This window comes from Chelonia mydas, chromosome 8, assembly GCF_015237465.2.
Source record: "Chelonia mydas isolate rCheMyd1 chromosome 8, rCheMyd1.pri.v2, whole genome shotgun sequence".
Taxonomy (NCBI): Eukaryota; Metazoa; Chordata; order Testudines; family Cheloniidae; genus Chelonia; species Chelonia mydas.
In genome coordinates, this window is record NC_057854.1 from 87,935,216 (window position 1) to 87,962,537 (window position 27,322).

The 27,322-nt window shown below is 41.5% G+C and overlaps 2 protein-coding genes across 3 annotated transcripts in view; both read right to left on the reverse strand.

The window, feature by feature from the left end:
- DNAJC6 (DnaJ heat shock protein family (Hsp40) member C6) overlaps nucleotides 1–14,203 on the reverse strand; it is a 91,561-nt gene extending 77,358 nt beyond the window's left edge. The window contains exon 1 of the mRNA XM_037907572.2: nucleotides 13,958–14,203. The gene's annotated coding sequence lies outside the window, so the exon portion shown is untranslated. The remainder of the gene's footprint in view (nucleotides 1–13,957) is intronic.
- Nucleotides 14,204–18,727: 4,524 nt separating this feature from the next.
- The window catches only part of AK4 (adenylate kinase 4), a 44,021-nt gene continuing 35,426 nt past the window's right edge, over nucleotides 18,728–27,322 (reverse strand). For both annotated transcript variants that reach the window (XM_037906571.2, XM_037906573.2), the window contains one exon: nucleotides 18,728–26,356. In XM_037906571.2, coding sequence (XP_037762499.1) covers nucleotides 26,242–26,356 — 115 coding nt within the window. In that variant the 3' untranslated portion in view covers nucleotides 18,728–26,241. The remainder of the gene's footprint in view (nucleotides 26,357–27,322) is intronic.

Here is a 27,322-nt window from a genome sequence, read left to right on the forward strand (position 1 = left end):
GCTACCATTGAAGCCAATAGAAAAACTCCCTTCAATGGGAGAAGAGTCAGGTCCTGAAAGCCTCATCCAAAGCAAAAACCTTTCCACTGACTTCAGTGGGCATTGGATCAGGTCCCAAATGAGGCTGGATTTACACTGATGTTTAATATGCCTGTGTTTTGTGGAATACAGTCTAGACAAAGAATGCAGCTTTTCCATATTATATATCCTCAGTTTCCACTGATATGACCCTCTCTGGTTATTCCAACAGATAGCACATATTTCTGTCAATCTGAACATACTTCATTGAATGAAGCTCATTAAAGTACATTCAGATTTTTCATTCAGCATCTGAAGTGGCTCCAGCTCTAATCCCATTTCAGTTTCAGTTTCAGTCAATGAGGCCTAATGAGGCTCTTTCCGTGGCTTTCTTGTGTCACAGCATTTTTTATTTGAGGACATATGAGCAAAAGGGAATAAGCAAATTAGTGGTCATTAAAGCAGCCCTTTTTATGGCAAACTGCTGCACCCCAAGGGTTGCCCAAACCACTAAAGGAATTAGTGTCTGCAGCATTAAGAGGCAAGGCCCAGGAGAGCAAAGAATGTAGAAGGCAGATGACAGTGTCAGAAGGTAGAATCCCTATAGCAATTCTGCCCTTGGATACCTATGACTCAAATTTTGAGATTCTGAAGTGCTTACTGGCTGTACTTGGAACTCATCCCTGGAAATGCTTATTCAATGAGAAGTCCCAGCTCAAGCAAGAAGTCACATTGAACTCAATAGGACTTACCCACATGAGTAAAGGTTTGCCGGATTATGCCCTTAATCTGGCAACCCACCCCCATGCATCATGCAGTTATTATAGTCTAGTGCCAGGGTGGCCAACGTGTGGCTCCGGAGCCTCATGCGGCTCTTCAGAAGTTAATATGCAACTCCTTGCATAGGCACCAACTTTCCAATGTGTCGGGGGAGGGGTGCTCACTGCTCAACCCCTGGCTCTGCCACGGGCCCTGCCCCCACTCCACCCCTTCTCCCAAGGCTCCTGCCCCTTCCCCAGATCCTGCCATGCCCTTGCTCCTCCCCCTTTCACCCAAGAGCCTCCTGCATGCTGTGAAACAGCTGACTGTGGTGGGCAGGAGGCATGGGGAGGGAGAGGGAGGCGCTGATCAGTGGGGCTGCCAGTGGGCGGGAGGCACTGGGGGCGGGGAGCTGATGGGGAGGCTGCTGACATATGACTGTGGCTCTTTGGCAATGTACATTGGTAAATTCTGGCTCCTTCTCAGGCTCAGGTTGGCCACCCCTGGTCTAGTGGTTTTAAACATGTAATATCTGTGCCATCCTCCAAGGAAGAGAATTCCCCTTAGTGAAAATAATTAGTTTAATAAATATAAGAGGGGAGTCACAAAGATAGCTTTCCCCTTGTTAAATGTTTAAGGTACTTAGAATCTACAGCATAGTAGCTAGTATATATTCGATAGTGAGGAATTGTATTCCTTCAATTCCCATTTTGTTATTTTGATGTTTAGTGTAGTTAGACTGCAAGAATGTAGCGTAGTTAAGACTCATCGTTTTTGGAAAGCTAGCAGAATCCTTTCTAGCATTCATAATCTACCTAATCTAACCTTTTTACTCTAATACCACATTCATCTCTTTGGTATCTGCACTGCATCATTTACATGTTAAAGGTCCAATCTGCTGAGACACTGGCTGCCAGTTCTTGGTACCTTACAGAATTAGAATCCAAGACTGGGTTTACATTCTCTTTCAGACTATTTCAAAAACACTTTAGTCTCTAGTAGCGGTCATTACTGAAGCAACCATTTTTTTTACACCCTTTTAAAAAAAATATAAAAAAGCATGACTTAGTTTTCTTCTTCAGTTATAATTTAGCACTGGAGATAACTTCATTGTTATACAAACAGTTGGATGCCCCTTGAACACTAGAAAAATACTATTTTATCTTTTTATTTAAAAATAAAATGAAAACCTCCCAACTGGACTTATTAGTTCCACTCATGCACATCAGTTCCATTTCTCAAGACCCTATCTGAATGCTTGAATAGCATATATATTTTATATGCACCCATACCAGAGATGTACCGGTGCTGCATGGGACTTGAGCTCCATCATGACCTGCATATTATGTAGCCCTTTGCAGTAGTAGTAAGATGTGCCTCTATTTGAATTATTGTTTGATGGCTTGTGCTAGGACTCCCAGGCTCTTAGCTGCATAGCAGGAAGCTGGAAGCCCTAGCCCTAAAACAGTCTGCAGCTCCCAGAAGCTGCAGACTCTGGCAGTCCAAGCTCACCAGCAACCTACCAGGTGAGCTGGGAGGAAACTAGGCAGGTTTCTAGTAGAAAGCTGCCTGTGTTGGGCAGCAGATTGTTGAAATCAAACTGTTGGTTTATATGAATTGGCATTTTCCAACAAATGTTTCACTGGAAAATTCCTGGCCAGCTCTACCTAACCCACATTCGTGTCACCCTTACCCATTGTACTATTGGAAACATTTTCAAAAGTGCCTAAGTTGCATGGACAACTCACGCTTGAAAATGGGGCTTAGGCTCCAAAGTCAGTTAGGCGTGTTAGAAAATTTTACTCTCTGTCTAAATTCAGGCCCTGATCCTGCAAACTGTTTAATGTGGGCAGACCCTAGGCCTACGCTGAGTTCTCTTGACTTCAGTGGGCTGTAGAGGGCTCTTCCCACAAAGATCTGATTACATGGCCACGGCCTTAGATTATGAGTTCTGTGGTACAAGGAGCTATGCCCATTTATGGCATTTTATGGGTAATAAAATTGTCATCAAACCATGGAAATACCAGAATGGTAGACTGTATCAGAACAGCATGTATAGACTGAGAACACAAGCTTATAAATTAAATTACAATTATACTCAGACTCATAAACTTTAAGGTCAGAAGGGACCATCATGATCATCTAGTATGACCTCCTGCATATTGCAAGCCACAGAACCTCACCCACGCCTGTCAGACCCCAAATCTCTGGCTGAGTTACTGACATCCTCAAATTGCGGTTGAAAGACTCCAAGTTACAGAGAATCCACCATTGACACTAGTGTAACCTACAAGTGACCCGTGCCCCACGATGCAGAGGAAGGCGAAAAAAAACCCAGGGTCTCTGCCAGTCTGACCCAGGAGAAAAATCCATCCCGACCCCAAATATGGTGATCAGTTAGACCTTGAGCATGTGGGCAAGACCCAGCAGCCAGACACCTGCGAAAGAATTCACTGTAGTGACTCAGAGCCCTCCCCACCTAGTGTCCCATTACCAGCCATTGTAGATATGTACTGCTAGCAGTCGCAGATTGCCTACAATGGCATGTAGCTAGTCTGATCATATCATCCCCTGCATAAATTTATCACGCTCTATTTTGAAACCAGTTAGGGTTTTGCCCCCACTGCTCCCCTGGGGAGGCTGCTCCAGAGCTTCACTCCTCTGATGGTTAGAAACCTTCATCTAATTTCAAGTCTAAACATGTTGATGGCCAGTTTATATCCCTTTGTCCATACACATGGAATATTGATATAACAATCAAATGCCAGTAATAAAATCAGTGTAAAGGAGCTTTAGCTCTATTGGTTCATCTCTTGTAAGAAATACAATAGGATTGCCTATTATAGTACCATTTGGAATGTTCCTCTCCACAAAAGTGATAGTTTTCCACTTGTTCCTGTTTTCATGCTTCTCCTTTATTATTCTTTGCTTTCCTTCTCCTTAGTTCCCTTCTTGTCACCCTTGTTCGCCTTCTCATATATTCCCTAGATTTTTTTCCATTAAACTAGCCTTACCTCTGCACAAATTATTTCTGAAAGTCCTCTCACTTGAAGAGTCGTTTCTAGTTCATTTCAGTCTGCACTTCACCCTTATGCTCTATTTGCCCAGAGAGAGCATTTCTCTCTCACTCTCTGATTTGTATGTGGGAAAGAAATCAGCGATTGCTATGCAGTAGCTGACTCTAGAAAGAGTTTGCAAAGTATATTTTGAAGACATTTTCAGTAGAAGTGTGTATCACCACTGAGGACCATAAGGTGTTTCCACAACAAACTGCTTTACATAAAATGTAATTTCTACCAAATGACCTTTACTGTACCATTAAAAAAAGTGTATTGTTACATTAAACACAGATTGTGTGTGTGTGTGTTAAAGTTATGTTACAGGTCATAGCCAAACCATCAAAACCAAGTACATTCTGATGTGAATTATGGCTGTACAGAGTCCTTGTTTCCGCATTCTAACACTGTATGGGCCTCTGTCATCAGTTCCCTCCTCACCAGTAAGTATTGTCTACTTTTATATTCAATTCTATCGTAACCATTACATTACCACCAGTGCCGGTCCACCAGTGGGAGCTCTAGCATAAGCTCCAGCCGCTGCCTGCATTTTTACGAGCTGGCCTTTGATAACTTTTCTTCAAAACTAGTCAGACACAGGTGGATTCTGGAGAGCGTATAGCCTTCTAGATCAGCTGCAGCGGTCTCCAAAATATATAATCTCCTAGGAGCCTTACCTAGAATTCTTATGTCCAGTCCACACCTTCAGTGAACTTTCATTGAGGTAAACAGGAACTTTGTAGGGGTGGGGGTCTCTGTCTTGCCAAGAGATTGCAACACTAACTTATGCTCCAGTAGACATGCAGCTAACTGATAAAATATGGATTCAGGTACCATCCTATCTGAATGGACACTTAACACACACTTGTGGTAGAAGCTATATGTAGTCATACATAATATGAAGAAGCGGAGTCTCATGGTTAAGGTATAGGAGAAGGAGTCAGTCCATCTGGACTCTCTTCCTGATTCTGACACAGAGTATGTGTGTGACACTGGATGACTCAGTTAACTTCTCTGTACCTCAGTTTCCTCATCTGTAAAACAGGGCTGATGCGCCCCTCCTTCATGTAGAGTTCAGAGGCTTCATTAGGCACTGGTGAGATGCTATACATTGGCCAATAATATTTATGCAGACACATTACTCCCAGGCTTAGTACGTGAATAGTGTTTTCAGGAAAAACAATGAGGAGTCCTTGTGGCACTTTAGAGACTAGCAAATTTATTTGGGCATAAGCTTTCATGGGCTAAAACCCACTTCATCAGATGCATGGAAAATTTTAACGTTTGGAAATTGTCACTGAAAAATAGGTCCCTTTTTCTTTTGGATCCAATCTAGTACCAAATTGTAAGGGCTAGGTAGGATCTGGTGATCTGAATCCTTGTTCCCCTCTCCCTGAAATTCAAAACAATTTGAATTGGCTGTTCCTGTTTCGCCCATCTCTAGTGAAAGGCAAATGCAGAGGTGAGAAATGTTTCAGATTTGCCTTTGAACATTGAGACATTTGACTCATGCATTAAACATTTGTTTTCCCATGTCAGATGAAACCAGGAGTGCTACTGTAGCAAAGTATAAAACAAACAGGGATCTCAAAAGCCTTGTTGATGTTTATTGGAGCAGATCAAACACCTCAAAAATAGTTACAAACATTTAAGGCACGAAGTCACTTTGGTGACTATTCAAGGCCCTTCTTATTAGTTTTCCACAAATATCTGTATCTGATCTTGGGTTAGCAAGAATATTCAGCGAAAGAAAGAAAGTATCACAAACACATTTGCAATTGTACTCTCTCAAATACTTGCACCAGAAGTGTTCATGTAGCCATCCTGAAAGTATTTTGTGGGTTTGAGAGTGAGTCAGTCAGGGAGCAGATCCATTCCCATGTGACTTATGGTGTTTGCGCTAGGAGGTTGTTCCCTTAAGCCTTTCCTGGCAAGTAGTCCACAAGTAATCTACAGCCAGAAATGTTTGTCTAAACTATCTGACAAATAATTTTGAACAAGTTTGTAAAAATCGAGGTCTGAACAAGAATGAGTCACGAAAAGAGCAAAGGGCGAGTTTAATCAAAAATCACATGCTGAATAGTTGGCCCAGCTCTACTAAGAATCTTTAAAACAATTCATCTGAATCTGAAACTCTTCTAATTCTCTTTCCCTATGGGCCTCCTTGAGCCTTGTCCCAATTGTTATCTGCCCTCAGACAGTACCCATCATTAGGTCTAATCTTCACTATGGAAGGCTCTACCATATGCAGAACTATCCCCTTGACATAGCTTCCTTCCTCATTTCCTACTAAAAAAAATTCCTCAGCATTCTTATATCCAAGGTTTTGTAGTATGACTAGTGTTGGCCCCATAATTATTATGGTCTTCCTTCCCAACCCTTTCTTTCCTTGTTTTGACATTAGACCTCATTAACTGGGTTTGCTTGTCTGAATTTTGAAGGGTTGTAGTCATTGTATTTTAATCTTGTTAAAACTTTGGAGAGGAAGTATGGAATGCTGGTCTAAGTACAGGATTTAGTATTAGAAAATAGGCATTTTTGTTCTACAGACTGTGACTTCTTGGCCACGTCACTTAACCTCTTTGTGCCTGTTTGCACTTCTGAAAAATGTATATCTTAAAGCACCCCTAACTAACCAGCTAGATTTGTGAAGGGTGAGAATTTTAGAAGCACTCACCGTTGGCCTAATTGTGTTCCCGTTAAAGTCAGTGGGAGTTTTACCATTGATTTTAACAGGAGCAGAATCAGGTCAATGTGGAGTGCTTTGGAAAATTCCAGTTCAACTTACTCAGCTGTTTGCCTCAATATTGTGCAGCAGTGAGTCACAAAGATTAATTAGCCATTTTGTGTATAAGTAATGTCTATAGCTGCATGTTGCATTATAGGATTTTTCAGTTGTGCCTAAAAGAGCAACATCAACAACGCAAGAGTTTAGGAATCAGTTTTTGCTTAGAAGTATAACTTTGCAGTGCTTAAATTTCTTTTTAAAATGGGATCATTCTCAATGAAACAGTGCAACTAGCTAAAATAAAGATTAAAAACATCAGACTGCCTTTTAGAAATAACGGCAAATAAGTTATCACTGGATAATTGCAATTCCTGCTGCTGTAATGTTCAGTTTAGGGCACAAAAATAATTGAAACAGAGTTTTGGTTCAGTTAAGAGAAAATTATTTAAATATAAATAAAACCCAATTTTTTTTAATTTAAAAAAGTTTTTTTTAAAGAAAAGCTTAAAAACCAAGAACCTAATAGATTTCCTTTAGGGTATATTTGAGATCCCTGAGCATATTTGTTCAAATGTCATTTGACACAATCAGAACTGTGTGTCCAAAAATCCTCATGACCTGATTTTCAGAGGTGTTAGGAACCTTCAGCTCTCATTAGCTTTAATACTCAGTACCTGTGAAGAGAAATCAGGCCATCTGCTCCCCACTAGCTATGATGAAATCAAGGAGAAAAGTTCAGTGTATAAAATGTTTTAATGAAAATTTAGAGAAATGTAACATGGCATTCACCATATTGCATCAGATTATTATTCCATCACATTTTATATCCTACCACCTTGGCGGTTGCCAATGGCTGATATTAACCCACATTGCACCTAGCCTATCATTATTTGTATGATGAGGTGGTACCGAGAGGCCTCAACTGAGATCAGTACCTTATAGTGCTAGGCACTATAAAATCCACAGTAAGAGACATGCCATGCCCCCAAAGACTTACAGTCAAAACAGACAAGGAGTCAAAGGGAAAATAGAAGCATAAAGAGTTGAAGTGACTTGCCTAAGGTTGCACAGCAGGTCAGTGGCAGAGCTGATAACACAACCCAGGTCTCCTGACTCCCAACCTGGTGTTCTACCCACTGAACCACAAGTCTGCAATAACTATGTGAAGCTGTACATGAGGGGGCGAAGAGAGGGCCCTTCTTTCCCCCTTCATTTCATCAGCTTCATTGCCTCATTCACTTAGCTGACCCTGCAGAATTGTCCCCAATGTTATTGATGGTACCTGGTAATATCCACTGGCCAAAAATGATTAAATGTGGGTCAAAAAGTCTAATAGCGACTGTCCCAAGAAGCACATTTCCTTTACCTCCAAAGAAAGGCACGGAGCAGGGAAGAGGGAATAACACAACTAGGAGCATTAGAAAAAAAAGAAAAGTAGAAGTAGTAACCAGCAACGGGGCTGGAAGGCAATGGCAATGAATTCACTAGTTGTGTTACAAATGTACCTATACACACCTACCAGGCTACATCTTTCTTAGTAAAAATTCCTTTTCCTCTACTTTGTCTTTCTTCTGACACTTTCTTCCTCCCCCTTTTTGTTCCATCTCTCTTTCCACTCTCTCCCTTTTGCTTCATACAGGGAAGGAACACATGTGAAGAAGCTGTTTATATTCCTCATGTCTTAAACTCCCAGGGGTGCGGAAGGAGCAAGTTCTTAGAGCCACCGACGCTCCCTCCAGCATGCAGGCCACATTCGAAGGGGCATCTTCAGATCAACTTAGGCTCCATGTTTAGGTTGTGTGAAATCAAGGTTTTGGAAAACCTAAAGGTCAAAAGCTTCCATTGCTTTTTAAAAAACCCTATTTCAGTGAAATGGGTTTTTTTTCATTTAGTTGGTTTTAAATGTTTCCCTGCAGGGTGTACAAAACCCCCTTTGCTGCAGTGCCATAGAAAAGGAAAATCAAAGCAAAACGAACTTGTCTATTTTCATTTTCCAACCTGAGTGAAATGCAAAGGAAACAATCTACATTCCCAGTAAAAAGAGCAAAGCAAAACTTTAAAATTCCTTTGTAAACAGTTCTGTTTTCACAGGCTGAGGTGCTAATCCTGGGGGATTATTTGTGAAGGGGGATCCCTGTGCCTACATGAAGCCTCATTGATTTCAGTAAAACAACGAGGAATCCAGTGGCACCTTAATGACTAACAGATTTATTTGGGCATAGGCTTTTGTGGGTAAAAAACCCACTTTTTCCTCAAGAAGTGGGGTTTTTTTACCCATAAAAGCTTATGCCCAAATAAATCTGTTAGTCTTTAAGGTGCCACCGGACTCCTTGTTGTTTTTGTGGATACAGACTAACACGGCTACTCTGATACTTGATTTCAGTGAGGCTCTGTGCAGGTTCCTGGGTCCTCCTGAGAGGGGATCAGCTTACAGGACTGTGGGGCCTTAGATGCTAATGCAAGTAAGAAAATGCCATAGATTTCCCTCAATATGATTTCTAAACTGACAGTTTTCCTTGAACAAGTCCACACGTGAGGTCTGGCCCATGAGCTATAGTTGATTGTAGCTGAGCCAAACATTTAAAGATTTGCCATCTGTAGTAACTCACCCTATCACTGTTTTCTTCATGAAAGTTTCTCTACTCCCTTGTAGGACCCCATCCTGTTATTATTATATATTATATATCCCTAGTGCTTACTGAGGCAGTGCCCAGGGCCCCCTTGTGCAACATGCTGTACAAACGCAGAACAAAGATGGTCCCTACCCCAAATCTGCAGCACTCCTAAACATGCCATGCATTTGCTCTAGTGGATGGAATTCGGAGGTTCAAAATTGTCACTCATCTCTCCACTATCTCCAAAGTAGTTATTCACCTGTACAGCCCATGCTGCTGTTTAGGTTGTGCCCTCTCCCAATCTGTTGCCATCAAAATACAGAGTAGCATGTAGCTATGGAAGAACAACTCATGTGCACATCCAGTGAAGAAACATTTTTGCTCATTGGAATGGGAACAACTTTTGGCATCGCAAGATGAACCCTCATCACTGGTGCAGGGACCCCGGGCCTGAGTCACAGTCACAAAGAGGGTATGCCTTCACCGCAAATTAAGGTGTAATTGTAGGGCATTTGTGCTGGTTTTAGTCTAGCTAGCCCAGGTAACCATAGTAGTGAAGTTGCAGTACCATGGATCCCAGCGTGAGTCAGCAATCCAAATGCACAGCCAGAGTTCTCAGTGAACTGGTATTGGAGTAGGTAGTAGTCCACTCTGCCTCATTCTCACTATCCCTGTTACCAGTGCTAGCTAGATTAAAGCTAATACAGGTATGCCTACCTGCACTGCAATCATACCTTCATTTGCAGTGCAGATGTCCTCTGAGGCCCCTTTATCCCCCTGTGGTAGTGTAAGGGGCATTCAGATGGGTGCAAATGTCATTTGTGCACACTTAGAGGCCCCTCTACACTGGGCAAGTGGAGTACAGAGACCTTAGTGTAAATGAAAATCAGGACCCACCTCATCTTCTGTTTTGTTCACCACTGAGCTCACTGTTGGTGTTTAAATGATTCTTTTGTGGATTACAAGGATTTGGAGTCTGCCCTGTGACGTGTCTTGGCTTGCATTCCTGAGATGTATTTTGATGTTGTACAACAAAAAGAACTTCAAGAACATTTAAATGAAAGCAGGCTTTGTCCAGCAGAAGGGATTTGCTTCTCATAGAGATGTGAAGTCACATCTGCCTTCTGCACCTGGTTAAGTGAATCAGCAAAAATTTTGTTGAGCCACAGGATTTGACTTTGCCTCTCCCTGAAAGTGTGACTAATAGTAGTGAAGAACAGGGCTGAGGAAAAGGCTTGAATCTCTCAGAAAATCCAGTTCTCCAGATAAACACACTTCAGGTTCTTTGCTACCAGTTGGGATAAGAAACATTTAATTTACAATCACTCAGATCAATCCTGAAAGTTAACTTTGAGGGGTCTAGTTCGCACAACTCTAGCTGAGACAGTCTTTAAATGATCATGAACATAGAGTTTGCAATCTAAGGCCTCAATCATGCAAATATTTATGCACATGCTTAATTTTTCTACTACAAGAAAGCCCATGGGATTAGGGCGTAAAAAAGATGGTCTCCTATCCTATATACCAAATTACCTGATTTATTATATGCTTTAAATGTGACCTTGCCTTAAAATTTCAGCAACATTAGTTACCATCATCTGAGGGGGTCTCTTTTCTGATAAGGTCATGTGACCCTGTCTTAGCTAATAGCAAAACAGGGACTAGCTGTAGGTTTTCAGACCTTCCATTTAAACAAACATTTGGCCTCAAACAGTTCCCTCCTACCTCTGTGTCCCTTCATCTCCAGGATGTTGCTAAATCTCCAGCACATGTTCAAGGAATCACAGCCACATACACATATTAACAGGGAGGCCAAGAGTCAAAGCACAACTCTCCTGGACTAGAGTTAGAGGGTAAGATCACTTAGGGAATTCCCTCTGTTGCAGCTTGTTGTTGCTAGAGTCAGATGAACTTTACCCAGAAGTGGGGTAATGCTCTGCCATTAAAATCTTAACATTCACCTCCTCAGGCCCTGCAGTAATTTAAATGAAAAGATGCTGTGGTACTCAGTGTGGAGTGGTGAACGAGTTGTTAATGGTGCCTACTGTAGGGGGACATATTTTTAAGGTTCCCACAGCTCCAAGAATGGTAACTGTGGACATTCTGAATTAAAGTTAATGAAATTTCTATTTTAAAAAATAATTTCTACCTATATTATTGGCACACCTCCAGGGTTCCTTACGGGGCAGGATGGTCTGCTTATGCCATTGGATTGGGACTCAGGAATAGGGCTGTCTGGAAAAAAAATTTATTGTGCAAAATGTTTCTAAAACAGAAAAAAAATTTATCTAAATTTTCCACAGAAAAACATTTTTGGCAGAAATTCAAATAATAATAATAATAAAAACATTCAGCCAAAAGTTTTTTTGATTTCTGGGCATTCTGTTTTTTTGATTGAAAAAAAAAATCCCACGGATTGCAGACATTATTTTAACCAAAACCGCAATTTCTAATTGAAAACAAGTTTCAGGAGATCTGGGTCTAATTCCTAACTTTGCCACAGCCTTCCTGTATGACCTTGTGCAACTCCCTTAATCTCTCTGTGTCTGTGCCCGTGCCCCAACTACAACACAGGGAGTGCATCTCCTCTCCCAGCCTTTGTATTTTTTTGTCTATGAAGTTTGCAAGCTCTTCAGGACAGGGACTGTGTCTCACTATGAGTATGTACAGAGCCTAGCACAACGAGGCTCCAGTGTCTGCTGAGGCCTTAACATGCTATTGTAATATAAATAATTAGAGTTTATAAAGTAATATTTTCATGTAAGTGGCTTTACACAGATGCTTATGCATCAATACCAAGGTGTATCAGTATCTCATTACATCTGATTTTTAAAGTGAATGGAAATTATGGCACCCTATTTATCTGGTAGTGTTACAATTGTGGTTTATAGAATACATTGTGCATGTTTATAGAGGTTTATTCTCCTCTCTGTGCCTTAGCGTTAATAGGTGTGTGACACACAACGAAGAATAGATTCTCACAATACCTTAGCATTAGTTAATACATTTCTGAATGCTTCCAAAGCATATTGGCTCAAGAACAGTAATCACTTTCCAGATTCTCTATTCATTAGTCGTGTTGATATTATGTCCTTATCTACAGTACACAGGCTCTAACACTGATAATTGAAATGTAAACAGACCTACAGTGACCTATACAGAATCGTGAGTGTGTATTAGATATTAGATTGAAAGCACCGTCATTTATTTATATCCTCTGAAAGTGTAGGATTGGTTTGTTTAATGTTGATCCAAAAATCCCCTTTACAGGGCATTTCAAAGCTACACTCTCTCCACCATCAAAGTATACGGACTTTGACAACCGTTTCCTGTTATGTTGCTCATCCAAGTAGAAGCAGTTTTAGAAAATTCTTATAAAAAAAATACACAACTCTGTCAAAGAGATTGGGGTGGGAATAAAAACATACAGCAGGAAACAGAACAGGTTTGGGGCCTATGCTATATGGCTATATCCAGGATTAATCTGCACCAGGGTAAAGCCGTATGTGAAACAAATTTGTTCAGTCAGCAATTGAACGTTTGAGCTTACACTGCCAACGACATGCAGTAAAAAACAGTACTCAAGGGCAAAATTTGATTCCTCCTTAAAAGACAGAGCTCAAAAATACTGCATGTATCAGCTGTTAACATTTCTGGGGCTACAAACAAGCAGGGTCTGTCACAGCTGACTAAATATAGCACAGCCTGTGTTGTCTTAATGCTGTGTGTACCATCTAAATTACTTGATTTTTTTCCCCCTTGAATGATGCTGTGACTCAGAGAAAACCCTCAGTTTAGGGGATGTTAGAAGATGGAGGCCCTAATCCAAATTCAATATCTGAATACAGGGTTCAATTTTCTAGTGCTGCAGGCCTTTTTCATTCCCATAGTATCCAAAATATGGACAGCAATATAGGGCAAGAATATATCAGGAAGTAAAACATTTCATGTTTTAAAGCCTGAGGAACGTAGAAACACTACAGTACGGAATATGTACCTTCGAAATGGTATTTAATTCACAGCCTCAGAAACATACCTGACATTCTGTGATTATTTGTTTCTGCCTTCACCTCTCAGAGCAGTCTTGTTTGCATCTGTCTTAATAAGGTCAAAGCAAACTACATTTAACTGAAAGTGATAAAGTCTTTTCTGAACTGAAATACAATTTTCAAAATTTTCTAGCTATTAAGGTCAGTTCGACCATATGTCCTGAAAATACATATGCCTGTATTTCTTTATATTAAATATTTTATTCTTAAACATATACCTGGTTAATCTTTCCCTCAGAAGCCAAGATGCACTCGGCTGCTAATCACACCATGCAGTTATTATTTTAACCTGGAAACATCACATTATTTTTCTCTATTGAAGGTAATATGCTCAGATGATGACATAATATTAAATATACATTTAGGTAGTCAAACAAAGCTTTAATGGTCTATATATAATTAGCTAGGTATGTGGAAAAGAGGATGTTTTTTCAGTTATTCAAATGCTAAATATTCAGCTATGCACTTGCTAAATTCAGCATCTTAACTTGCCATCAAATGGTAATATGTGATATATTGAAATCAGAAGCAGATGTTGATGCAAAATCTTTCCCTCAGCATATTATATAACTGCATTTCTTTTTTTTACTAGGATCTTTGCATCAAAGATGCAGGATGCATTTTTAAAATGGTTATTCAGCAGAATATAGTGTAAACGGTCCCACTTATTTAATTATGCAACATCTCATTTTTCATCTATTGTACGCAATTCCCTTTATGGTCTTTTCTTACCTTTATTTTCAGATTCTTTCATTCTCTTCTTCCTCCTCTTGCTGCAGATCAGCAGGAAGCCCAGCTGATTTGCGAAATGCTGACTTTTGATTTGTCATTCACGGCCAGTCATAGGTCATGCAGGGTATGTCCATCAAGCCAGGGCACTGATGTGTGATAATTGTATGCAACTGTGTATGGTATTGGGTTATAGTTAGAATTATACAGAATCAGGGAAGGATGAGTATGTAAGCAGACATAACACATTTTCTAAAACGTGGCATGGAGTAGGATCTGGAGTCAAAGGATTTTCCCTTAATTCAATTCTGAATCAAGTTTCATTTTAAAAAAAAATCTAAATCCTTTGGAAAAAATCAGTGATAAAGGAGCATGGAGGCAAAACAGCATCCAAAAGGTGTTCTTTGAGGAGAACCTTGAAATCAGAAGGCATCTAATCAACAAGTGAGATGGATTAGAAATACAGATACATTCATTTCTCTGTTTTGTCATTCCCCTGGGGAATACACTTGTGTCTACAGATCATAACAATTCTAATCCCTTCTTGCATTAAACAATCAGTGTAAATCCAAAAAAATATTATGGAGTAAAGGAGAGTATATTGTGGTGGACTTGAAGCATGACCCATGTTTTGTGGATCTATAAATGCCCTAGCTAATTATTAGTATAACTTGATTACTATTCATCCCATCATCCTGATCACAGTGCACCTATGGCTGCAGCAGGATTATGAGCTATGCATTCTGTTTCTTCTAAGCATGATGTTTTCAAACTAGTTCCAGTGATAGTTTTACCTATCCTTAAAGGTGCTTATCTGGCCCTTATTACCACAGTATCTGAGCAGCTCACATCTTCAATGTATTTATCCCCCCTTACCAACACCCTTGGGAGATAAGGAAGTGCTATTATCCCCATTGTACAGAACTGAGGCAGAGACACTAAGGCACTTGCACAGTGGCACACAGAAAGTCTCCGACAGAGAAGAGAGCTGAATCAAGCTCTCCCAGGCTAGTACCCTGACCACTGAATAATCTTGCCCTCATTCTGCCATCACAACACTGTCCGACTCAGAGCATGAGGAAGCTATCTGTAAAATAAATGTATTTTCATCCCAATTTTCTGCCCCACTAACAATTCATCCAGGTTACAAAGTCAGTGAGAGGGGGAGCACTTCAAGGTGCGTGGTAGCAGTGCTTATCCAGGTAGCGTTCCTGAAAGCAGCAGCAGTGGAATCCACAAGTCATGGAACAGCCCACAATCTATTGAACAGAAGCCTCAAAAAACCTGCGTTTTCCCCAGTCCCTTGTGGTGACAACCAGCTTTAGTTAAATAGCATATGGGTAACTAATACATTTTGTAGGACTCTGACTAAGATTAGCCTAGAAGTATCACTGGGAAGCACTCTTCAAAATAAAACTTTAGAAGACTCTTATTCAGTTTTGATAATAGATTTTTTCTTTTTTTAAGATTCATTTCATAGTTATTTTTTTAAATGTCTGTTTATCTATACTGGTACCTAAGGCTTTGTGATTGTCACTCATGCTGCCCACTTGCAACTGTACAGTGGCAGAGTATATAAAATCTGGACCACCTCCTCCAAAAGTACAACCACTCTTGCTTGCACCATGGGGAATCTTCTTTACCTTTTGGCAGTATCAGGCCTGTGACACACAGCTGAGAAATTTGGAGTCCATCCATTACAGGATACACATACACCAGCCAGATTATGATTCATAAGAACAAAGGCCCAGTATATTTGCCAGGGTTAGATAGGGAATGTACATCATTATATGTGGGGGGTTTTCAGATATGGCCCGTCAGTATTTATATAGGACCTGAAGAACCAGAGTTTCAGAAGACCTCACCTCCCATTTAGGCACCAAAGTCAGGGGTCAAATTTTCACATTGGATACTGAGTTATGTTGAAAATCAGGCCTGAAGTGTATGAGTGGGAGCTTCTGGGTGCTAAAATCTTTTGAAAATCTGGTCCCAATTGTGAGTACTTAAGCACCTGAAAAATCTACCCCTGTGTGTTCCTGGGGCCATAAATAATTACAAATTTAGTGAATCACACTCCCAGCCCTAAGGAGCTTGCTTAATCCAAGATTATCTACAGATCAATAAGGTGGGTGAGATATCTTCTATTGGACCAACTTCTTCTGGCGAAAGAAACACAGAACTCCTCTTCCGCTCTGTGTAACTCGCAAGTTGGCTCTTCATCAGAAATTGGTCCAATAAAAGATATTACCTCACCCACCTGGGATCAACACAGCTATGACAACTCTGCAAACAACAGAGTAGAGTGGGATGTAAAAGAAGGGGCACTTGCTGGAGAAGTAGGAGCTTGTTCCAAGCATAGGGCAGCCATACTGAAGGTGGGAAGCTGAGAGCACATGTGAAGGAAACAAAGGCTGTGCGTCTACACTAGTCTTTTGCAGGGGAAGTCTCACCAGCACCGGTGGGAGCACTTGAATGGTCAGGGCTCTGCCTTTTTTACCATCATGTCGTCTAGACCTGCTCTGAACAGGGCGAGATGACACCATGGTAACACCACCAGCGTCCTCTCTTCACTAACTCTCCCACAGACAGTAAGGAAGTCCTGGGACACTTCCCCAGATAATCTAGCATAGGCAAGACCAGAGAAAGCAGCAAGGGGAAAGGACTGAGAGGGACTTAGAGAGGGAAAGTGCGAAGGATCCTGGCATTGGCTGGGGTAGGGAAATGATGCTACCGAGCATTTTTCCTACTGTACATTTCTTAGTCTGCTCCAGGCCGCTACATAAGTACTTTGGGTTATTTCTGAAGATGAGGCCCTTGAAGTGCTCTCAGGCCCAGCCAGAGGTTACCTGACTCTTTGTCCTAAGGCTGGGAGTCTACACTAAGAAGTCAATGTAGTTGTATAGTTGTTTGTCCTCCTGGCACAGCCCAGCTTCACAGAGCTCTCCTCCTTGACCCGCCTGTCGAAAGGCCATTGTACACAGGAGGTTGCTTTTAAGTATTAGACACTTTGAATATTCTGATAAAAATAAACCCAAGCACCTCATACTCCAGAATGAATCAGATACTGCAACAGGGACCTTTGCAATTCCTATGCTTATTTTTCACTGTTCATCAAAAGTTTAACTCAGGTCCACTACAGGTTTCAATGTACATAAAGAACAATTTCAGGCAGGTTCTTCAACAAATAGCCCAGAGTGATACAAATGGCATTAAATTGTTCTCTCTTTGTTTTCTTTGCTCCTACACAATGTACTCAGTTCCCAGTGAAACTTTGGACAGAGCACCACAGACACAAAAGTCACATCTCCCGGTTTTGCCAAACCTCCTGTTAAATACTGACTCACTGTCCTTGTGAATCAGGCTAGTGAACTGAAGCTTTCCCTCCAGCTCCTAGCTGCAGAAATGAAAGTGAAGTTTCCTTTCAATTTATATCTTTACATGTGCAAAGGAAAACGGGCTAGAAACTTTGTCTGTAACTGGAATCTCCTGTATATCTCCAGTTCTCCCAACTCTGAGAAGACCTCATGGGGCCCAAAGACCCAGCTCTGAGAAACATCATAGCCAAAAGGAACAATGAACTAAGTAGAATACAAGCAGTAAAGCTAAATTAGTAAATATTTGGTTTTCATGCAGCTTGATTGTACACATGGAATTCACAGGGGAGGGAAGCTGAACCACGGTATTCCACAAACAGCAAGGACTTGTACAAATCTGGTTCAACTGAACAAACTAAAGACACTACTTTAAGCAATCTTGGTGAGTAAGAGAGTGCTAAGCACCAGGAAGGGAGCAGATGTATATTGAAATATCAGGCTGTTGCTCCTGAAATTAAGTCACCTAGATGAATTTCAGAGGTTCTGAGCACCAGCAATTCCCATTGATGTCAATGGAGAATGTGGATGCTAAGCACCTCTGAAAAAAAATCAGACCTCTGATGAAATGCCCTGTGGTAATGCCTGCTGGCCAGAGAACAGCCCTAGACCCAGGGCATGTTTTATACATTAAATGGAATGGAAGGTAACATGGTAGGAATTGGGGGACAGGTTTTAATAAGGCAAAAATGTAACCCAGAACTTGTACTATCTAGGCTTGGAATTTAATGACCACACCAATGAGAACTGATTGAACAGACAGCATTGCTGAAGGGGATAGGTGAAGAAAGCATTTGGGTGAGTGTTTGTTCCTGTAAGGAAATGGGCATTCACAAACAAATGGAAAAGTAAAAAATTTGTAACCAGATTCTTTTGTACAGGCTTTTTAAACTCAAGATGCCTCCTCATATTACTACCCCCATTTAAAAAAAAAAAATCCATAAAACCAACCATGCACTGCTCTTGCTCACTCGGTCACTGGGGAAAAATAATTAAGCAACCAGAGACACAATAACCCCAGGAGCAGAGGGATGTATTACTATTAGAGAGGCAGAAGAAGGAGTTACCCAAAAAGCAAGTTCTTCGTTTGCTGACAATATTACCTTCCCAAAGTAGCCCCTGTAAACTCATCCTGCCAAAAGCATGAATACATCTCTGCACTGATCCAGGTGTTCCCATCTCCAAACTGCCAAGCTAAGATCCTTAAATCCCCAGTGAAAAATTAAAAATAAAAAGTGCCCATGTAGAGAAGTTTGAAGGACAGGGGCCGTAGATTGCAAGATCCCAGAGGCAGGGACTGTCTCCTTCTGCACAAACAGGCGCAAGTACACAGCTGGTGCTCACCGAAGAGTGTGATCTTAGTGCCAGGTCTTGCCACAAATTAAACACTACATAAAACAGGTAGAAGCAGGGAAAAAAATTTATTTACATCTATCAAATGGCAATATAGCTGTAGTGATTCTCCAGGGATGAGACCATCCAAGAATGAACTCGCTGTTACATTTCCAGCCATCAGCAAACATACAAATACCAAATGGTTCCCCAGGAGAGAGGACAGACAGAGGAAACCTCCTCCTTCCAACCCCCACTTTGGTTTATTACAGAACTGTCACCACTTTTTTAAAAAAACAAGAACAAAAAACCACACATAAGATTCACAGTAAAGTACCAAAGTCAGGGGATGAAGTGGGAAATTGTGTTGTGTTCTGACAGGAAGATTCAGACTGTAGGAGAAAGCTGAAGTAAAACAACTAACACAGGTAGGTTGTGTGACCCAAGTGCAGTGGGATAGTATGCAGTTCAAATTGAAGATGTTTGTCCCAGCAATGATTGGATCCATCCTTTAAAAACACAGTACAAGTATCTATAGATAATTTGCACACCAATATTTAATGAGTGCATGCCCTGTAAAACTAGACCTGTTCCTCTCTTTAAAAAAAGTGGATTTATTTAGGACCTAAAACCTCTAACAAGCCCTCCCATAGCAATTCTAAGGTAAATACACACACATCCATTCCATCCCTTTAACTACACTCCAAACACCCCACCCCTTTGCACACAACATAGACAACTAAAAAGGTAGAGCTGGACTCTGGGATGGGAGGGATCATCATAAATTGTTGGATTTGACACAGATTGCCAGGTTGTACCTAGTTTCAAGTGAGTTTTGGGGTTCCTACCCCAATTCAGGGTCTCCTGAATTCTGCTTTGCACTAAAGAACAGGTGCAGCAGCCATTTTACAAACTCAAAATTAAAAACCTAGTGCTGAAATGACAGTGCAACCATGTGTAGTGTATTGGTGTTAGTATACTTCCTGAAGTCAATCACTACCACTCCAACCCACAGCATCATTAATAAACCCTGAGGAATGCACATGCTGTGAGTGCCAACCCTTTGAAATAAACAACACTTCATGTCGATCCACCAATGTCCTGCTGTGGTATGTAAATATAGTATTATCCCCAAGGTGATCAGGTGTCAAATTGATGTAAAGAATTTACAACTTTTTAAAAAATTGACATCAAAAAAGTTTGTAGATGCCACAAAGAATAGAGATTGCTATTTTCATAGATTCACAGATTCCAAGACCAGAAGGGACCATTGTGATCGTCTAGTCTGACCTCCTGCATAACACAGGCCATAGAACTTCACCCAAATAATTCCCAGACTATATATTTAAGAAAAACATCCAATCTAGATTTTAAAACTGCCAGCGGTGGAGATAGTATCAGTGAATTTAAAATCTAAGAACATTAAGAGGGGACGTGGTAACAGTTTTGAAGTACATAAAAGGTTGTTACAAGGAGGAGGGAGAAAAATTGTTCTTCTTAACCTTTGAGGATAGGACAAGAAGCAGCAATTAAATTGCAGCAAGGGAAGTTTAGGTTGGACATTAGGAAAAACTTCCTGTCAGGATGCTTAAGCACTGGACTAAATTGCCTTGGGAGATTGTGGAATCTCCATCATTGGAGATTTTTAAGAGCAGGTTATATAAACACCTGTCAGGGATGGTCTAGATAATACTTAGTCCTGCCATGTATGCAGGGGACTGGACTAGATGACCTCTCAAGGTCCCTTCTAGTCCTATGATCAATGCACAAAGTTCTCTCATTCAAAACAACCTGGACATTCAACAATTATCTTCTAAATATGGTAACTTTAAGGGAAACCTAACAATTAAAAAAAAAAAAAAAGTTTGCAGAAGAAAGGCCACCAAGAATGAGTTTGCAGCTACTGCAGGGGAACAGGCCATGGACGCGCCTCCAACAGGTAGTTTTGTCACTTCTTCAGCAGAATGTTACACACATGTAGTCCAATGCACTGAGCACAGGATTACAGCCCCATGCTCAGAGTCAGCAAGTGACCTCTGGCCAGTCACATACCTCCATCTGCAAAATAGGGGCAGCATGCACTGCCTGGAGACTAATGTTTATAAAGCACAATATGAAATATTATACATGCATGTAAAAATGGCTAAGGCTACTAATGGACAGAGAGAGAGAGGCATAATAAAGTGAAAGGTGTTCTAGCTACAGTTCAAAGGTGCATGTCTCCATCCATCCAGGAATTGTTGTGGCTCTAGCATGTCCAAATGTTGTTCTAAGCCATTCATCTTACATAACTGGAAGAATAAATTTCCCTAAGGGGAAAGATGCAGCATAGGATGCCCAAAAGAGCCTCTTGTCTGATGAAATACAACAGCCTGAAAAACAATGGGAACAGCAGCATTTGCACTTTCATAGGTTTTGATAAAGATAAGGAGAATGGTCTCAAGGAAGACTCTTAACTGTGTTGAATGTGTTCAATACAGAGAGACAAAAAGCAAATAAAATAATGGATACAAATGAAAGCCCCAAACGTCACTGTTCAAATATATCCCCCTGAACGGCACTGGAGGGTAGGACAGTAAAGGCAGTGAAATGAGACCCTGGATTTGAATGCTTGCTTAAAATGGAGGAGATTACACGGCATTTCCAACAGGCGTTTAACACCTATTGGCAAACAGAAAATATTCTCAAATGCATCCCTTCCCACACACTTATTTTTCCACCAGTGTTTTCCTCCGACTCTACAGTTGCATCAGTTTAGCAACTTTGATAAAGTTTATTTCAGATATTAGGAATTTTTAGTCAGGTCACATTTATTCTCTTCACCACCTCCTACAGCAGCTGCTTTTCAAGGGCTCCATCCATACATCTCCCAGACCCAGCACTCCCTCCATCACACTTCTCAGTAGCATGTGGGAATGTGAGTGCTCAGAAGACTCCTCCCCTAGCACCTTCCCTTCTGGCGGTCCTCATCCCAGAGAGCGGACACTCATGGCAACAAACAGGGACTACTACAGCATATGCGATTCCTAACATGGCTAGAAATCCAGCAGTGGTCTGTCTCATGCAGTGAGCGGATCACACCAGCATTAAATGTCAGAGATGTGCACACAAGCAACTCCCACTGTCCCTATATTAGCATATTTTAAAATAATTTAAATACCCTTTACCTAACCCCTTTGTGAAAGAAGAGATTTTCCAGGAGCCTCATTTGTTTCTTCAAGCAGCAGTTTTACTTTCAAATAACCCCTTTTGTTGCTAACATGTATTATGAATTTGAGCCATTTCTTTTGTTCAGAGTACAGTCCTGTTAGTGGAAAGAACCAACCATTAGAAGTATGTTTTAACTAGATGGATGGTAGATCCCTTCAAGGACCTCCCCACCCATACAGTTAGCACAGATCTCCCACGTGCTCTGCGGCTGTTCCCTGTCCTCCCACACCATGAGAGAACCTGGTTAGCCCTGTAATTCAGTTCTGCTCCGCTCGAATCAGTGGGAAGTCTCCCATTGAGAGCAGGCCTTGGAACTCCTCAGTGCCTCCTTTAGACCATTACTTTCAGTGGAAGGCAACTAGGGGAGAATGGATAGGCAGCTGAGAACCAGGCCTCCCAACCCGGCAGATCCATAACTGGTGCTACATCTCCCATTCTTGGCCCCGCGCCCAAAATCCTATGGATTGATATGCACCCTGGTGCATAACATGGGTTCCCAGGCAGGGTTGCACACACGTCTTCATGTCCTCTAGGTTGTTCCCTCCACGCACCTCAAAACCCTGCCCCATACACAAGTGGAGAGATCAGTTCAGGCCATTAGGGTTTTTCACTCAGCCTTTTCATACCACATCAGTGCAGTTCTGCTTTGTCTCACTTAGAAAGGGATAGTAATGACATTTCGAAAGCTGTCTGATCCCAGTCCAAAGCCATGCATTCCAACTAGGAAGGCACTGACCTCACCACATTGCATAGTGGCTCTAAAATCAAAATAGGGTCCAACTTCCTACTTATACTACTGTGAATGCAACAGTCACAGTCCCCAGTAAGAGATCGTACTGTGCAATACTGCTCAGTATCATCATGGCTAACACGCAAATGGTCACAGGATGCCAGCCTGTCTGAGGGGCTAGTGATGACAATGGCCGACTGGCTGCAATACTCTGGGACTGCCAGAGTGTGCCTTCTACTGCCAGGAGCAGGAGGGGGCCACGATTTATAGAGAAGAAAATGGAATTCAGGATAAGGCTGGTGGAAATCTAGTGCACTACTGGGCCAATGTCATGTGAGTGGTACGAAAGAAGGGAGGATGCGAACATACCGATAACTCATGTCTTCCCATCACAAAAGAATGCCAAGACAAAAATTAGCAGCTTCCTGGCTGGGAAAAAGCATTAATGTAGGATGACAAAAAAAAAAAAAATTAAGTAAAGACGACTTCTACTCAAACAAATCTCTCCAGGCCTCAGAAAGCCAAAGTAAGTTCCACCTAAGAATCCTCCCCCTTCAAACTTACAGCCACTCTTCAGGAGCGTATTTTCAAGATCCAAAAGCAGGAACAATGACATTTCAGCAGCAGACACTTGCCCTGCTTGTTAACTGTTGTAATTAATCAAGTTGTCTATTGCAGAGGTTCTCAAACTGTGGCCCGCGAACTCCATTCAGGTGGCCTGCGGATAGTTCCCTCAGGTACACGCCTGGGCGGACACACGCGAGGGAATGAAGGGCCACCCGCCTAATTAGTGGAGCCGCGCAGGCGTGGCTCCAGTGGCGTAGCTAGGTGGAGCGAACAGAGGCAGCGGACATAAACAAAAAGGTGCCACCCGCTTGTACTCACCAGACGGCGCTCCGGGTCCTCGGTGGCACTGAAGGCCCTCGCTGCTGAAATGCCGCCGAGGACCTGGAGCAAGTGAAGGCCCCCGCCGAGCCGGAGCACGTGAAGGCCCCCGCTGTCAAAGACCTGGAGCGGCGGCAGGTGAGTAAAAATTAAAAAGGTGCCTATAAATTAAAAAGGCACCACTTGTGCTCAGAGGGGGAGCAGCCGCTCCCCCCACTCCCCTCCTGGCTATGCTACTGTGTGGCTCCACTAATTAGGTGCCTGAACCCTGGAGAAGATGCACATGTAAGGAGAGGTGGTGGCCTTGGGGGGAATAGGGAGTAGGTGGGAGGGGGCAATGGGGTGAGAAGAAGGGGTGGGCGGAATTTGGGATGTGCAAGGCTGTTGTGGCCACAGAAAGAGGCAACTTTCCCCAGGTCCAGGGCTGCGGCTGCTGGGGAGAGGCAGTCCTCCTTCCCAGCCTCAGCTCGGAGGCTGCCACAGCGAAGAAGAGAGGGAGTGACCCCCCCTCCTTCCCAGCCCAGCTCGGGGGCTGCCACAGTGGCGGGTGGGAAGATAAGACTACTGATATTAAAATATGAGTTGTGTGCTTTTATTTGTAGAATAAAAAATGTTAATTATTAAGGTTGTTTTTTTTTTTAATATAGCGCTTTTATCCGAAGCACTTTACAATAGTTAGCTAACGGTACAAAAAACATTTGGAAAGATCATTAAGTGGTCTGCTGAGACACTCAGCAATTTTCAAATGGTCTGCGGGGAAAAAAGTTTGAAAACCACTTATCTATTGTAATATGGAGGTAGCCCCTCTAGTTGGTTACTGTGGACTGTAGCGAGCTATGCAACTGAAACAGCTTGGTATAAAGTTCTCTAAAAGCTATTCTGTAAAATTCAGCTTATTTCTCAAAAATACACAATCTTGGTTTTTCTTAAATAGCTTATAAAATAAGGCAACTTAAGGAGACATGGCCTTACGAGGTAAATCACACCCCCTGTTAATTAGGTACTGTAAGTATTAAAGATCAAGTCAAACAAATTTACAGTAATTCCAGTTTAGAAAAGCCACCACTACATCTACCTTCATGACTCAACACATGAAAATAGGAACAAAGGAAACTGAGGAAGAGATTTCATACACCTTAAAAGGTGTTTGTTTACAACAGTTCATTCACATGTAACATTGTCAATCCAGGAACACTTATATTTCCTCCCCTCAAGAATCACTAGTAGTTAGTTCACAGTGTTTCAGATCACTGCAGCTGTAGCTGTAAACTGGAAATTAATGTCTACAGAGGACCAAAAAAAAAAAAAAATTACAGTAAAGCTTTACCATTCCATTAGCTCTAACCAGAAACTAAAAATCTGAACAGGGAAAAAAGCCTATGTAAAACTCGAGACACCTCTAGAAAAATGCAGTGTTTTGTTCAGTGCTTGGAAATGTTTCTGGCAAGTGTTTTTAGATGAGCTGCATGCTTAACTGTACATAACCTCAAGCACAAGACTAGACTGAGCATAAAACAACAGAGACAAGGTGGCGGGTGAAGCATTGTCTTTTAGTGGAGCAACTTTCAATAAAAGCTATTACCTCACCCACCTTGTCTCTCTAATCTCCTGAGACCAACACAGCTACAACACCAATGTGTACAGAAAGTACCAGTCAGTTTTGCCTGACCATCAAGGAATGTACAAGAACAAACAATTGCTTTTGATTCACAAAGTGCTTAAATACCACCAGTTGGTTGCGACTCTTGCCATCCAACGCAAGTGCATAACTCACAGATGTCAATGAGAATTGTGTCTGTGTAAGACCTGAAGGACCAGACCCTAAAGTGTTCCATTATTATGAGAAAAAGTAATCCCCTGCGAAAGGTATTTCCCCCCAGAATGGCCCCTGTATACTGAGAGAAGAAAGAACCTCAGTTATAAGGCAGAATAGATAGATACAATGAACTTTTTCCAGATAAAATTACAAAAAAGACATTAGAATAAATCTTTGGGACAAACTAATACACTATGCCCATATCTTGTAGTGTTAAAGTTATAAACAACCAAAGCACAAACTAGTGCAACTCATTTCTCATGGACAAACTTAGGCTTACTCAGTTTCCTGGTCTATTGGTTGGCATGCATCATACCACTTAGTGAAAACTAGATCATATAGCAGCATTTATTTTTATTTTTTTTTGGAGGACAGCACAAGTATGTATTTAACCCCCAGGACTTTTTTTTCCTTCTATGTTTATTAATACTGGAAATGTTGTCTTCACATTTGAGCTTTGCAATGTAAATATTTTCCATGTTACTCACTGATTCCCCATGGGGTCAAAGTCTGCCTTTAGGGTTTTTATTTCTCAGAGAAAATAAAGAAGTTGCCATGTAGAGTTAGCTCAAGGAAAAGGGTGTTGTGGAGCAATGGAGCAGCACATTGCATATGTACATGGATTCAGGGAGGGAACCATGATAGGTTAGATATACTCTAAGTCTGTCTAAGTCTGAATCATTGATTAGGGTTCCCGGATCACATCAGCAATACTTTGTAGCATGAAAACTAGAATTTATTCCAGCAGACTTCACCTTTTACAGAAAGGGTTCTTTTCCACCCTGACGCTGGCTGTAACTGCATTTCCAGAACTGTAAACTCCAGTAAAGCCAAGAAGTTGTTCTAGACATTGTACTATCCTCTAACTGGGCACAGCACCAATACGGCACAGAGAAACAAAATGAACAACCATATTAAATTCTTGATCCTTTACACAAGATGGTTAATTAGCTTCTTTGGAATGGACAGGCCGGATCTTGCTGGAAACCAGAGTGTAAACATAAGGCCAGATTTTGTTGGTCTCTGTCCCAGAAAATGAGTGTAGGACACCTCTGCTCCTGAAAAATATAATTAAGATTAGAAATTAGTATAATTTGATTGAAAATTCTGGAACACATTAGGACTATGCAGTGTCTGTGATCAAGAACAGATGCCTTCACGTGCAAAGGAGCATGACCAAATGAAAATGAATGTAGCCTAAGCTCTTGAATAACCATTCTAGATTGCAGGTCAAGTTTCGGGTCAAATTTTTGGTAAGCTCTGTGTAATTTATAGTAGAAACAAAAAGCTGATTATGCTTAATGTTCATCTAATCTACTCATTGATTCTTCACTACTTAGGGTATGTCTACATTGCAGCTGGGAAGTGTAATTCTCAGCTCAGGTAGATGTACATGTGCTACAGATAGCAGTGTGGCTGCAGCGGGAAGGGCGGCAGCTTGGGCTACCTGCCCCAGGATGTCCCTAGGATCTTGGGCAGGAGTGTACTACATTTTATATACAAGAGACATATCTAGTCTGTCCCTCTGCAGTGCAGGTTTGCTCATTACAGTATATTTCCTAGCGCATAACAATGGATGTGTCATCAGAAGAACAACTGCAAGGTAAAAAAACCAATGTCTGGTTTGCTAGTGTACATATAACTATGGAGGGTTGAGATAGTCCTTTCCACTTTCCCCCGTTGTTCATGAGATAAAACTGCATTTGAAGGCAGCTGGTGTGCTGAGAACACCGCCTAGCACACTGACACCATACCCATCTGTTGTCTCTCATCTTATACTTAGATTGTAAGCTCTTTGGGACAATGGACCATCTTTGTTGTGTTTGTACAGCGCCTAGCACAAGGGGGTCTTGGCTCATGACTGGGGCTCCGAGGCACTATAACAATACAAATAATCCATGACTCTGTTTTAGCTCTTAAAGAAAGCTGGTGTGGTCTTTGTGCCTGGAACATGCTGCCACTCTCAGTAAGTAACTAACCTCCATTTATCTGGAGTCTTAAAACTGATTTTTTGCTACACTTTA